General features: G+C 50.6%; 1 protein-coding gene and 1 long non-coding RNA gene across 3 annotated transcripts in view; both read right to left on the bottom strand.

The window, feature by feature from the left end:
- PLXNA1 (plexin A1) overlaps nt 1-14,267 on the bottom strand; it is a 287,103-nt gene that overhangs the window by 73,694 nt on the left and 199,142 nt on the right. Inside the window, exon 11 of one of the 2 annotated variants that reach the window (XM_051983114.1) lies at nt 10,051-10,147. The exons of the other annotated variant lie outside the window; for it this stretch is intronic. Coding sequence (XP_051839074.1) covers nt 10,133-10,147 — 15 coding nt within the window. The 3' untranslated portion in view covers nt 10,051-10,132. Of the gene's footprint in view, nt 1-10,050; nt 10,148-14,267 lie in introns of those variants that run through there. 2 annotated transcript variants of the gene reach the window in all.
- Nucleotides 3,209-9,984, bottom strand: LOC127552857 (uncharacterized). Its single transcript, XR_007951597.1, has 2 exons — nt 7,217-9,984; nt 3,209-7,134 (listed from the first exon to the last, which is right to left on the bottom strand). It is a non-coding gene; the product is annotated as an uncharacterized LOC127552857 (long non-coding RNA).

Raw genomic sequence — 14,267 nt, 5'->3', positions numbered from 1 at the left:
GTGCACAAGGGGAGCCGGCCTGATCATCTCAGCGCTGAGGAGGGCCAGGCCCCCCGGGCATCCTCACACAGTGTCAAAGTGTAAAGGGATCTCCTGGTTCTGCTCGTCTCACTCAGCATCAGTTCGTGTAAGTCTCGCCAGTCCTCTCTGTATTCATCCTGCTGGTCATTTCTTACAGAACAATAATATTCCATAACATTCATATACCACAATTTATTCAGCCATTCTCCAATTGATGGGCATCCATTCATTTTCCAGTTTCTAGCCACTACAAACAGGGCTGCCACAAACATTTTGGCACATACAGGTCCCTTTCCCTTCTTTAGTATTTCTTTGGGATATAAGCCCAGCAGAAACACTGCTGGATCAAAGGGTATGCACAGTTTGATAACTTTTGGGGCATAATTTCAGATTGTTCTCCAGAATGGTTGGATTTGTTCACAACTCCACCAACAATGCCTCAGTGTGCCACTTTTCTCGCATCCCCTCCAACATTCATCATTATTTTTTCCTGTCATCTTAGCCAATCTGACAGGTGTGTAGTGGTATCTCAGAGTTGTCTTAATTTGCATTTCTCTGATCAATAATGATTTGGAACACTTTCATATGAGTGGTAATAGTTTCAATTTCATCCTCTGAAAATTGTCTGTTCATATCCTTTGACCATTTATCAATTGGAGAATGGCTTGATTTCTTATAAATTAGAGTCAGTTCTCTATATATTTTGGAAATGAGGCCTTTATCAGAACCTCTGACTGTAAAAATGTTTTCCCAGTTTGTTGCTTCCCTTCTAATCTTGTCTGCATTAGTTTTGTTTGTCCCGGTTTGTAGCCGCATCCTGGGCCCTCCCCCACTGATCCCAACACAAAGCTCCCGCCTCCCTCACACGCGCCTGGTCCTGGGAGGCAGCATTCCCCCCCCTCCCCAATCCCTCTATGCCTGCATTTTTTATTTCCTTCACAGGTTAGTTGTACACTGTTCAGAGTCCGGTTCTTTTTGCACAGCAAAATAACTGGTCATGTGTACTTATACTGTATTTAACTTATACTTTAACATATTTAACATGTATTGGTCTACCTGCCATCTGGGGGAGGGGATGGGAGGAAGGAGGGAAAAATTGGAACCTAAGGGTTGGCAACTGTCACTGCTGAAAAATTGCCTGCACGTACAACAAATAAAAAGCTATAATAAAAAATTTAAAAAAACAGGAAAAAACATCTGAGTGATGTCAAGGAATCAGAACAGAGCTAATGCCCATGGGCTGGAGAAAGAGAATGACAGCTGAGCGGGAAGGGCCATTTTTGTCCTACAAGAAATGACGAAGAGCCTGATTTCAGGAAGACCTGGAGACGTGAACGGACGCTGAGTGACGTGAGCAGAACCAGGAAGGCGCTGCATACAGTAACAAGATTATGGGAAGACCAGCCGTGAGGGTGTGGATCTTCTCAGCAACACGGTGAGCTGAGACAATTCTAGGAGACTTACGGTGGAAAATGCCGTGTGCGTCCTGCGGGGACGGAATGAGGAGCAAAGCACGCTGTTTTCCGCTTTTTCCTCTTTCTGGTGGTTTTTCCCTTTTGTTTCAGTCTTTTACAACATGAGCAATATGGAAATATGTTTAAAATGATTGTACATGTCTAACTTATATATCAGATTGTTGTCTTTGGGAAGGGAAAGGTAAGAGAAAGGGAGAAAAAGATTGGAATTCAAACTATTACAGAAATGAATGCTGAAAACTATCTTTTATAATTGGAAAAACAAAATGCTATTAAGTAAAAAATACACACACACAAATGTATACGTACGAATATATGTATGTGTATATGTATAGAGAGATATGTACGCATACATACAAAGCTTGGGAAAGGCTTGGAAAACAAAAAACCACAATAAAACACAGACAACGTTAATCTGGGATTTTCCAAGGCAATATGCAGCTCCTGAAGGAAGCTTCTCCTGAATTTGACAAAATGGGACTGGGTGACTTTTAAGGTCCCTTCAGGGTTTAAATCTATGATCACTCGGATCTTCCACATGGGCACAATAGTGTGATCCGACAGCTACAAAAGGTAGGTTCTGACATCCAGCATCCCTTGCTGAATGAGGAGCCCAATGCACTGAATCAACCCCCAGGCTCGCAGGACCCTTTTCTAGGCGGAGCGAGCAGGAGCCGGCAGAAGGCCCAGAGGGTCTGCCCCTCGCTGACCCCTCCCCGTGCCCCCAGCTACACCCTCTGCCAGTCCGGTCCCTGGCCGTTCCACCCCCACGTTCCAGCCCTCGGTCCCTCCCCGACCTCCTCTGCCATGGCCGGGCAGCCCAGGCCTCCGCCGCCCCAGTGTGACCACAGCGTCCCCAGGCCGCGGGAGGCCCATCCCCTGCCCAGCCGCCCTCACGCCGTCTCGTCGGCCCATCACGGCCCCTTACGAAGAGCCCACGCGTTCTCTCACGCCCCTTCTCTGTGCACAAGCTTGTGCACACACACGGACGGCCACACTCCCTTATAGAGTCATTGACGAAGCTCTTACTGCGGGTACCACCCCAGACTGAGCTTCTTGCAAAGATCGTTTTCTGCCTGGCTTTGAATCCCAGGGCCTAGAAAGGGGTCCAGCACCAAAGCACATGCTCAGAATACGGCTGCTGCCTGACCCACCGATGCCCTCCTGTGCCAGGTGCCACGTGAAGTCACTTATTCCGTGGCACATGTGCATCGTCTCAACCCTGCATGTCTGCACTCGATACACCTCCCTGCTTAACCTTCTCCACTCCAGCATTTTACTTTATTCCCTTCATAATCTCCCTCCCTTTCTTTCTCCTTCTCCTCCCTCCTCTCTCTCCCTCTCCTTCCCTTCCCTCCTTTCCTCTTTCTCTCTGTCTTTCTTTCTCCTCCTCCCTCCCTCTCTCTCCTCCTCCCTTCCCTCTTTTCCTCTCTCTCTTTCTCTCCTCCTCCCTTCCCTCTCTCTCCTTCTCTCCTTCTCCTCCCTCCCTCTCTCTCCTTCTCCCTTCCCTCTTTTCCTCTCTCTCTTTCTCTCCTTCTCCTCCCTCCCTCTCTCTCCTCCTCCCTTCCCTCTTTTCCTCTCTCTCTTTCTCTCCTTCTCCTCCCTCCCTCCTCTCTCTCCCTCTTCTCCCTCTTTCTCTATCTCTCCTTCTCTCCTTCTCCTCCCTCCCTCTCTCTCCTCCTCCCTTCCCTCTTTTCCTCTCTCTCTCTTTCTCTCCTTCTCCTCCGCACATACATACACTTACATACTCGCTCATTCCCACAAGTATTCTTCACTCATTCACTTATTCAAAAAGCATTTATTTATTTATTTATTTAGCATCTGCCTCCCAGCGCTGTAGGAAGAAAATGAGACTCTGTGCAATATTCTGTTCCAACGCACCTTAAGACTGCCAGTTATTACCGTCACCATTATTATCATTAACCCGCTACGGGCAAGATGTCACACTGGATGCTAATGAGACAAAGACAAAAAGTACAAGGTTCCTGCCCTCAGGAAGCTTCCGCTGCCTGGGAGAGTGGGCAGAGTGCGGACAGCTCAATTCAGACTACAAGTCTCTCTACAGAGAGCCCTGAGGGGCGGCCCGCACACACACAGGCACACCCCTTCTCCTGCCCGCGCCACAGGCATTCTGGGGTGTGCACGTGCAAGCCCTCGGCTATTAGCGCCCCCCAAATTTGGGGGTCTCTGTGGGCATCTAGCTGACATCACCCAGAACTCTGCGTGCTGGGGAAGGGGAGCTGCTGGGGGCTTGGGAGGGAAAAAAGCTGGCCTTCAACTGATCAGCAGGGAGGCGGGGAAGTTCCAGCGAGACCAGATGCCGGATGGAGAGAAAGCCCTCTGTGAGCCTCCGAGGGTCAGCTTTCTGTCGCCTCAATTGGGAAATGGGGATAAGGAATCAAAGGCTCATTGCAAGGATCACGATATTTGTAAAGCACTTGGCTGTGCTGGTATACAGTATGTGCTTAATAAATGCTTGTTCTCCTTTCCCCCTTTCCCCCTCCCCAATGTCAACACCAGTTTTCTATACATTGTTATAATTGCTTCATACGAATACATTTTGCTTTTCTGGCTCTTTTTCTAACTCCTTCCCTCTTTTTCTTCCCTATTTCTTTCCTCCCCTTCTCTCTCTTCCTTCCCTTTCTCTTTCTTTCCTCTCTCACTTCTCTTCCTTTTTTTCTCTTTCCTCCTTTTTCTCCTCCCTTCCTTTCTCTTTCCTCCTTTTCTCTCTTCCCTTTATTTTTTTCCTTTCTCTTCCCTTCCTGTTTCCTCTCTTTTTCTTCCTTTTTTTCTCTCTTCCTTCTTTCTTTCCTCCATTTCTCTCTTCCCCTCCTTTCTTTCTCTCTTCCTTTCCTTTCTCTTTCCTCCTTTTCTCTTCCCTTCCTTTCTCTTTCCTCTTTTCTTTCTTCCCTTCATCTTTCCCCTCTCTTTTTCTTCCTTTTCCTCCCTTTCTTTCTCTTCCCTTCCTTTCTCTTTCTCCCTTTTTTCTCATCCCTTCCTTTCTCTTTCCTCCTTTTCTCTCTTCTCTTCCATTCTTTCCTCCTTTTTTCTCTTTCCTCTTTTTCCTCCCTTCCTCTCTTTTCCTCCCATTCTCTCTTTTCTTGATTTTTCTTCCTTTTTTCCCTCCCTTCCTTTTTCTTTCCTCTTTTCTTTCTTCCCTTCCTTTCTCTTTCCTTTCTTTTCCTCCTTTCTCTCTTTCCTCCCTTTCTTTCGCTTTCTCCCTTTTTCCTCTTCTCTTCCTTTCTCTTTCCTCCTTTTCTCTCTTCTCTTCCATTCTTTCTTCTGTTCCTTTCTCTCTTTCCTCTCTTTTTCTTTCTTTCTCTTTTTCCCCTTTTGTTCCTGCCTCTTCCTTCTTTCTCTCTCTTTGCTGTTTCTCTCCCCTCTTCTCTCTTCCTTCCCTCTCTCTCAGACACACACACTTTCGCTGGCATGGGCTCTTCCCAGACCCCCGGCCCTCCCCCGCAGGCTCCTGCACTCAGGTGAGCCCCCTCCCCTCCCGGCATCCCTCTAACTGGGGAGCGGCTGCAGCTGTGTCCTATTTTTCTGTCGTTGATGACCTCAACTCCTCTCCAGCTCTTTGGGGACTGAAGTAATGTACATCATGTCTCGCTGGGGCTCAACTGCAATTCATCATTATTTTATCTGCAGGAATTTAATTGGATCCTATCAAACTCTCCTGATACTCCCTCTTCACTTTAAACACTGCTGCAGGAAAGATAAATGCGGGCCCGGCCAGGAGAAAGAGAGCACGCCGGGAGCCGGGCGAGAGCCGCGCCAAAGGAAATCTCGGAGCCGGGAGCCCGGGAGCCTCATTTCCTTGTGCCTAACTGCATAATTAGGGCTCGCCGAGGTCCGCGCTCCTGGGGAGGGGGGATGATTTATGGAGCCTGGAAATACTCGCCAGCCCCCAGGAAAACCCTGACAACCAAGGTGAGGCTCACAGACGCTCTCCTCCCACCTCCTCTCCGCTGGTCAGCGGCCCGGCCCCCGGTGCTAGGGATGGCACCGGCTCGCGGAGCTGAGGGCGCAGCCCAGGGCGTGGGCCGGCCCAGAGGAGCTCCCAAACCAGGCCGAGCGGGGAAGGCCCCGAGCTGGCCCGGGGAGCCTTCCATCACGGCAACCTCCGCGTGATTCTGACAGGTCGGCAGCGCGCCCATTGGACAGGTGAGGAAACTGAGGCCCGCAGAGGGGGAAGGTCACCCAGCCAGGGACCAAGGCCTCCTGATGGTCACTGAGACCCTGACTCAGAACACGGGGTGAAGGGGAAGCCGAGGAGAAGTCTAGAATCACAGGCGGGGAGAAGCAGAAAGCGACCTTGCATCTAAGCCCCCTCACCCACTGACAGACAAGCAACCGAGGCCCCCAGCCATTACTGCCACACCGGAGTCTGGTCTAACATTTTACTGGAAACGCAGGCCCACAGGAGTCAGGTCACAAGGTGGGGTTAAGGGACTCGCCAGGGTCACGCAGCCAGCAAGTGTTAAGCGTCTGGGGCCATTTTTGAACTCAGGCCCTCCTGCCTCGGGGCCAGGGCTCCATCCACTGCATCATCCAGGTATGAAGCAGCAAAGTCTGGAGGACTGGGAGTCTGGGAGGCCTGAGTTCAAATCTAGCCTCAGAGGCTTCCTGACTAAATCTGTCTGCCTCAGCTTGCTCATCTATAAAATGGGGTAACGTAGCTTCAACCTCAAAGGATAAAAAGAGATATTTGTAAAGTGCCCTATAAATGCTAGTTTAGTAATATTAACCACTAATCAGTGCTAGGAAAGTCACAATTTGAACCAAGGACCTCTGACTCAGATCCAGCACTGTTTCCAGTGTTCCACAGAGCCAAGGGTGAGAAAATGTACCTGACGGGGTCAGAGCAAGCCCGTGCCCCGATTAAATCAGAGCAGGCAGCCTGCCTTCAGCTGCAAACTTCTGGAGAGCAGAATCTGACTTTTGCCTCTTTGTGCACCGGCTGCACTTAGCACGGTGCCCAGTACACAGCAGGTGCTTAATTAGTGCTTATTGCTGGACTGACCAAAGTAAAAGGCTGAGCAAGGCGAGTGGTCCAAGATCCAGAAGACAAAGTGAAGGAGAAGTCGGGAATGGGATGAGGAGGGTCTGGGAGGGCAGAGCTGGGAGAGCTGCCTCCAACACGGGCCCAAGGCCCCTTTCCTGGCCACTTGTGCTGGGGAGGGTCCAAGCCTGGGGCTCAGCCAATGGTGGTGAAAGGGCAGCTGGCTCAGACAAAGATGCGAAAGGGACCAGACCCAGACGCACCAGCTCCTTCCTGGCCACATCCAAGACCCTCCTGGACAATCACCTCCTCACCCAGGCTCCCCCGCGAGAGCAGGGAAAACAGCACCGAAAACCAGCCCGAGAGATTTCATCGCATCTCAGAAGGTCTTGGAACTGGGACCTGGAAGGGCGACCAGTCAAACCCCTGCATCTGGCAGAAATCAGAAAGGATATGTCTGGAGCTACAGTCAGCAATCAAGAAAGCACCTACTATGCGCTGGGTTATTGCTAATCACAGAAACCCCTAGAAGGAGGGAGTTACAGCTTTCAAAGAAGCACCTACTATGTACTGAATCAATGCTGGTCACAGAGACCAGTGGTGGGAGGGAATCACAGCCAGCATTCAAGGAAGCACCTACTATGTACTGGGCACAATGTTACTGCTAATCACAGAGACCCTGGTGGGAGGGAGTCACAGCCAGCATTCAAGGAAGCACCTACTACGTGCTGAGTTACTGCTAATCACAGAAACCCCTGGAGGGAGGGAGTCACAGCCAGCATTCAAGGAAGCATCTACTATGAGCTGGCTTATTGCTAATCACAGAAACCCCTAGAAGGAGGGAGTTACAGCTTTCACAGAAGCACCTACTATGTACTGAATCAATGCTGGTCACAGAGACCAGTGGTGGGAGGGAATCACAGCCAGCATTCAAGGAAGCACCTACTATGTACTGGGCACAATGTTACTGCTAATCACAGAGACCCTGGTGGGAGGGAGTCACAGTCAGCATTCAAAGAAGCACCTACTATATGCTCAATCATTGCAACCACAGAGATCTCTGATGGGATGGAATCACAGTCAGCATTCAAGAAAGCCCCTACTATGTGCTGAATATAGTATTATTGCTGGTCACAGAGATCCCTGGAGGGAGGGAATCACAGTCAGCATTCAAGGAAGCACCTACTATGTGCTGAATACAGCATTATTGCTGGTCACAGAGATCCCTGGAAGGAGGGAACCACAGTCAGCATTCAAGGAAGTACCTACTATGTGCTGAATCATTGCTGGTCACAGAGACCCCTGGAGGGAGGGAGTCACAGCCAGCATTCAAGGAAGCACCTACTATGTGCTGAATACAGCATTATTGCTGGTCACAGAGATCCCTGGTGGGAGGGCCAGGCCTGAGAAGCAGGTCTCTGTTCTCTCAGGGCCTGACTTTCCAGCCGGGGGGTACAATTACAGAGCAAGATGAGTTCAGATTCTGGCTCTGCTAGCTAAGTGCTCTTCGGGAAATCACATCATTTCTGGCTTCCTCAGTTCACTCACCTATGAAATGACCCCCTCTCAGGGACAGTGTTAGGGTAAAATAGATAATATATGGAATTAGGACAATAGATAATATCTGTACAGTGCATTATAAATAAGCCTTGAGCTTACACATAAACATTAGTCATTATTATTAGTTCCACTGTCCCACAATGCCTCTGTAACCATCTGCTAAATCAGTAAAATAAAATTTAAAGATTTTTTAATAAATTTAGGACGTTTTGGATTTAAAAAAAAAAAAACCCACAAAATGATATGCATCTGATTACACTGCTCTTAAGGCAGCCAGGTGGCGCCATAGTGCGGGGAGTGCTGGTCTGAAATCAGAAAGGTTCAAATCCTGTCTCAGACATGGTCTAGCTGGGTGACCCTGGGTAAGTCCCTCGACCCTGCCTGCCTCGGTTTCCTCATCTGTCAAATGAGCTAGAGAAGGAGATGGTGAGAAAACCCCAAATGGGGTCACAAAGAATTAAGCCAAATGTTTGACCACCACTGCTACTGAGTTAAATTTTTAAAAATTGTCTCTTCTTTGCAGTGTCGGAGACCCCTACTTTGCAGACGGAAAGGTCAGGGCCAACTTGGGGCAGGTGCATGGACTCAACCACATGCCCCCGAGAACGGAGGCGTTCTCCCTGAGTGAACGCTGCAGACAATTCTCTGGGTCACCGGGAACGAGAATCCTCGCTCGCTTACGGGTTCCCAGAATGATCTTTGAAGCTCTGTAGGATTCAGCTTCTTTGGTTTAGGAATAAGGGGACCACGTGGCGTCTGCAGTCACTTCTGACTGAATCGATGCCCCTCCCACCCTAGGTATTTTTGCCTCTGTATTCCCAGTGCTTAGCACATAGTAGGGACACAAGAAATGCGTCAGGACTGGCTTCCTCCTCCTCTGCAGCTGCTGAACAAGACCTCAAGGATGCTCCTGACGCCCAGGTTCCGCCCGTCTCCACCGGGCTGTGCAGTGGCTGGCAGGCTGGGAGTCAGGAGGAGCTCAAATCCACCAATAGACCTTTGACACTTACAGCAGAATAATCTTGGACATGTCACTTAACTCCGACTGCCTGCTACTGTGTTCTAAAGTCCTTCCCGGCCCCCATACTCTGGGGTTCTAAGATCTCTTCCAGTTCTAAGTCTGGACCGCATGGTTCTAGAGTCAATGATCCTTGGATTCTAGAATTAGGATAGATCATCAATTTCAAGTCAGAAAGGTCCCCACAGATATCAAATACGTGATCTTCAGTGCTCCAGAACCAGATCAGAAAGCAAGAATGAATATTTATTCATAATATATAAATAATATTTACAAATAAATCAATAAATTTAATATTTAATGAAAAAATTAAAATACCATAAAAGATAATGTTAATATGAGGTTTTCCAAGTCACAATGCAAGGCAAGGATCCTTATGGACGGTTCCCCGGCTCTCATTTCCATTCCAATTTGACACCACAGATCTCGTCCGACCCTCCCCTTTTCTAGGTAGGAAAACAGACCCATAGTAATCCGGTGACTTGTTTAGGGTCGCTTAGACAACCCGCCCGGGCACACGCATGTACGGGCAAGCACACACTCCCTCGTTCCTGGGTTTGTCCAACAGCACTGTAGCGTCTGACACAAGACCACCACGTGCCCACCGGGCCCCACGCTCTTCCTGCGCGATGGGTGCCGGGAGACGCCCCCGCAGGAAGCACCCCCAGCCCCCTGCTTCCCGGGCATCTGCTAAGCAGACCTTCCCATTAGCCCGCACTCCTCCATGTCTACGGCACAATGATAACTGACATTCATAATGACGGCCTGGAGGCTCCGCAAGAAGCTGAAGTGTCTTTTGAATCATCAAAGAAAGATTCAATTAGGCTTCATGTAGTTTCACTGTTAAGAGTGTTTTATTATATTCTAATTCTTGGAAAATGGGTAATCCACGCGTGGTACCTTTCTAATAATCAGAATCTGAGATTTGACAGAGCACCGCATTCTTTGGCTCAGCCGGAGAACAGGGCGACTTGCAGGGGGTCTGCTGCAGCGGAAGGCAGCTGCTCCGAGAAGGGTGACCCCTCCGGCCCACCACCATGGCCATGGGGCTGTTCTTCAATCTGGGGGACTCTCGAGATCACAAAAAGACAAGGATCACTCTTATGTGAAGAGTGCGTTAAATTCCCCGGGGCGCTTTCATCTCCCTAATCTAACTGGATTGTGCAACTATACTGAGAATAAGAAAAGGCAAGAAAGGGATTGTTGTACCCATTTTGTGGATGGGGAAATTGGGGTTTCTCATCTTCTTCAAACAGCCTCCTCCAGTCCAGAGAGGTCATTTAAAAAAAGCCCTTTGAGGACCAAAATATCCTCACTGGCATGTTTTGTGGTAGCCAAGAATGGGAAATGATGTGGGTTCTTCCATAAAAAAAAAAAAAAAGCCCTTTGAGGACCAAAATATCCAAACCAGCATGTTTTGTGGTAGCCAAGAATGGGAAATGATGTGGGTTCTCCCCCAGATGGGGAATGAATGAACCAACTACAGGGTGGTGAAAGTGCAGGAAGAAAGGACGGACGCGGCTGCTTCGGAGAAACATGGAAGATTTACACGAGTGGACCCAAGGGGAGGGAACGAGCCAGAAGAATATACACAAGCAGTGATGACCGGTCCAGGTGCAGGCGCCTCCCACCTTATCAGTGGTTTTGGTTCCGTGTTTTTCTTTGTTACGGGGGAGGGCTCGTGGGGCGTCCACAGGGGACTGGGACATGAGAATAATCACCAAAAGAGGAAGCTAAATTCTGATTAGTTAAAATAACCCACCGTGGTCTGGGAGAATGGGCAGTGGAACATGGCGAGAGGCGGGCAATGTATTTTTGCTCAACCATTTTTGTCTTTATTACAAGGACAAGAGGTTTGGGTTGGAAATCTATATGTGGAAATGGCTATGGATGTTTTTTTAAAGAAAATATCAATCCAATTAAAAAAATAGTGTTCTCGAATGTATTTCATTTCCTCACCCAAGGTCTGAGCATAAAATCCCCAGAAATAAGGGCCTTGGAGGCGGGCACAAAGGCACGAAGCTTTTCAGAGATGAAAACACCAGCCATTTGCCAGGAAACCGCCGGGATAGGAGCAGTATCTCCTGGCACCCAAAGCTCCTTCTCGGCTCGGTCCCGTCCTCTCACCAGGGCGGGGGCTCCTCCCCAACATGCTCACAAGACAGTCCAAGCTGTCTGGGGCTCAGAAGCTGAAGGCCTTGCCCGCGGTCACACGACAGCCAGGATCAGTAAGCGTCAGAGGGAAGAATTCCGTCCCCAGCTTGCCACAAGCCAGCGCAGCCCAGCTAGCCACCACACGGGCATCCCGGCCAAAGGAGGCCCCCGGGCTACCCAGCACGCTCCGGATCAAGGGGCTCTTCGCTCCCCCTCTCAGGGGTAATTCTCCCCAGACCCTGGCCCTGTCTGAGCAACGACCCCGGTGAGGGTGTCCCCCCGGCCTTCGGCAGAGCTTTCCCAGAAGCACCAAAGAGACGGGGTTTTCTGTTTTATCCTTTGTTTTCCAAAGCTCAAGAAACCCAGATCTCTGATTTACACTCTAACAGGAAAGGTGTTAGCCTGCTATCAATAAACATTTGCTGACCTAAATGACTAAATAATTGATCATAAAGAAGTACTAAGTACCTTGTATCTCATTAGAAAAGCATCTGTAGTGTTGACTTAGCCAGCAGGGGGTTCCTAACTTTTTTCCCTTGCTATTCACTGGCCTGCTTTATTAAGTGTGAATACTTCCAGTTAAGGAAAAAATGGGCAAATCGAGGTAGACCCGTGTTTAATGATGGATGGCTCCCCCTCGAACCATTCCCCTCCAACTAAAAGAAGTTATCTGAATACAAGGGTATCCACTCTCCCTGAATGCCCCGCCCTGGTCTTAGGGAAAAGAATCAAACCAAGAGCTCTAGAACCAACACAAACTGAGCTGATTCTCATTTTACCGAGGAGGAAACAGGCTCCCGCTCGCTCCAAGGACCTACGCTCAGTGGATAACAGCAAGAAGCAGCATCTCCTGCCTTCTGGGGGGGTCTTTTCCTTAGAACACCTGCTTTGGGAGGTGGAGAGGCCTGGGAAGAGAGCCTCCGGCAAACAGGACTCAGTCACCTAAAGCAAGGAGACTTAAGTCTCATGGCATCCAATGTGGCGCCCCTGGTAAGCCCGGTCTCACCCAATCTATTTTCCGGACACAGCCATGGAACCCCAGAAGCAGAGACCGGTTCAGGGACTTCACGGGGACGGGTGGGAAGACCCCTTTATAAGGCACCTCCTCTGCCCCAGAGCCCCCGGAACGCTGCCACACAAGCAGCGGCAAAGGCGGGAAACCAAGATTTCCTACTTCCAGGCCGAGTCTCTTCAAGCCTCTCTGTGCCCGAGAGAGAAAACAGATCCCGTCACCTTTTATAAGCGAGTCGCTCTGCAGCCCCCGGGGCCCGGCTCTGGGAGCCCCCGCCGCCTCTCCCTGTCCCCCAGGAAGGCTGCGTTCCCTCCCCTCAGCCTGTAATCAGTGCAGGTGAATAGCCGCGTGACTGGGATAATTAGAGCCAATCTGGTGGCGCGGGAGGAGCCCAGCGCAGAGCTCGTCGCCCACTCTACTCTCGGGATGACTGTGGGCAAAAGCAACTAGTTCTCTCTGAGACTCAGTTTCCTCGTGGGTAAATGGCAGGGGCCAGCTCGACGGCTTCTGAGACCCCTCCTGCCTCAAAGACCTGTGCCTGTGATCTCTGGGCCCCACGTTTCTCCTTTGTAAAATGCAGGGGCTGAACTCGATGGTCTCTAAAGTGCCCCTGGCTCTGGCCAAGAGGGCAGCAGAGTGAGGGGCAGGGGGAACAGCAGGAAGGACAGACAGGCCGCCCCCTCCTTGCTCTTATTTGGGCTTATAAAGAATCTCCAGATGGTGGAGAATTGTCCTGTTCTCTCTTCCCTTTCCCTAGACCAGGAAATCAAGATTTGCCCGCTTGTTTTCTCGGCCTTCACTTGCACGCCCTAAGGGGCTCCCCTCCTTCACTTCGGGCCCAGCCTTTATAACCCTGCCTTTTAGGCTTTGGGCCACCCCTGTCTCCAGCTGCTGCTCCATGAACAGGAAAGTTGGGGTCCTTGATCCTCAGCCCCCTTGGCAGAGTCCCTGGGCATTCCCCTCAAGGGGAAGCAAAGGCCTGAGTACAGATAAGCCGTCCCCAAAGGGAGATGGAGGCCCTCCGGTTGGGCCCCGCTGGCCCAGACTCTGACTCAGGCTCTCCTGACCTTTGAGGTGTGTCTGCACTCCCCTGCTAACTCCTGGGACATCCGAGGGGTCTCACTGGACCACAAGCTTCCAGACGCAGAACCAGTATCTGAACCTCGGTCTCCGGGAGGCAAGCTCGCGGCTTTCCCTTCCACCCCACTTTCAGCTTGTCGCACTCAGAACCTGCAATCTAGGTGGGAAGCACGCCCAGGTTCATCGGAGCAAGAACCTTCTCTAAAGTGTTCGTGGGTCACCCAGGAAGGGCTCAGGGGAGACCGGCCTCGAGCCCAAATCTCCCCCTGCGGCGATCCCCAGAGACGCCCATTCCTCTCCAAGCTGAACAGGGGGAGACAACAGCTCTTCAGACACGTCCCCTGGGAGTCTGCCCGTGACCAGGGTCAGCATGAGGAGTCCCACTCACTGCCTATGCAGTCCCCACGACGTCCTGGCCGGGAGGGGCCGGACCTCGGAGGGATCCCGGGCTTCTGGGGCTGACCTGGGCAAGGGGCCTCCTAGGGCTGGGCGCCCAGGCCAGCAGCCGTCCCCGAAGGAGCACGTGGGCATTTGGCCGAGGACCCGGGCACTCATAAACCCCCAACACAACACGCTTCGCAAACGCCACGAAAGCGCACGGGACGCACTCACCGCCCACCGGCAGCACACAAAGGAGCCCACAACCAAGCTGCCCGGGGACACACAGAAATCCCAGAGCCGGGGGTGCGCCTGGGACAAAGGGAGGGAGGGAGAGGCCTTTATGGGGAGAAACTGGGACACACCTATTACACTTTTAATGTGCTCCCAGATTCAGAGCCACCTCCCTGGCTGACGAAAGTTTCAGAATATATTTTTCATCATTACGTTGAAAGGTTAAATGATCGTGTTTGGTCTATTAGAGATGGAAAAGCATGAGGAAATTTGGAAAGTCTTCTGCTCCCTGTCACTCCAAATACCAAAACAATTTCTTAAAATTTAAGTGTT

The sequence above is a fragment of the Antechinus flavipes genome, chromosome 1, assembly GCF_016432865.1.
Source record: "Antechinus flavipes isolate AdamAnt ecotype Samford, QLD, Australia chromosome 1, AdamAnt_v2, whole genome shotgun sequence".
NCBI classification, from domain to species: domain Eukaryota; kingdom Metazoa; phylum Chordata; class Mammalia; order Dasyuromorphia; family Dasyuridae; genus Antechinus; species Antechinus flavipes.
This window is presented reverse-complemented; position numbering and strand designations above follow the sequence as displayed.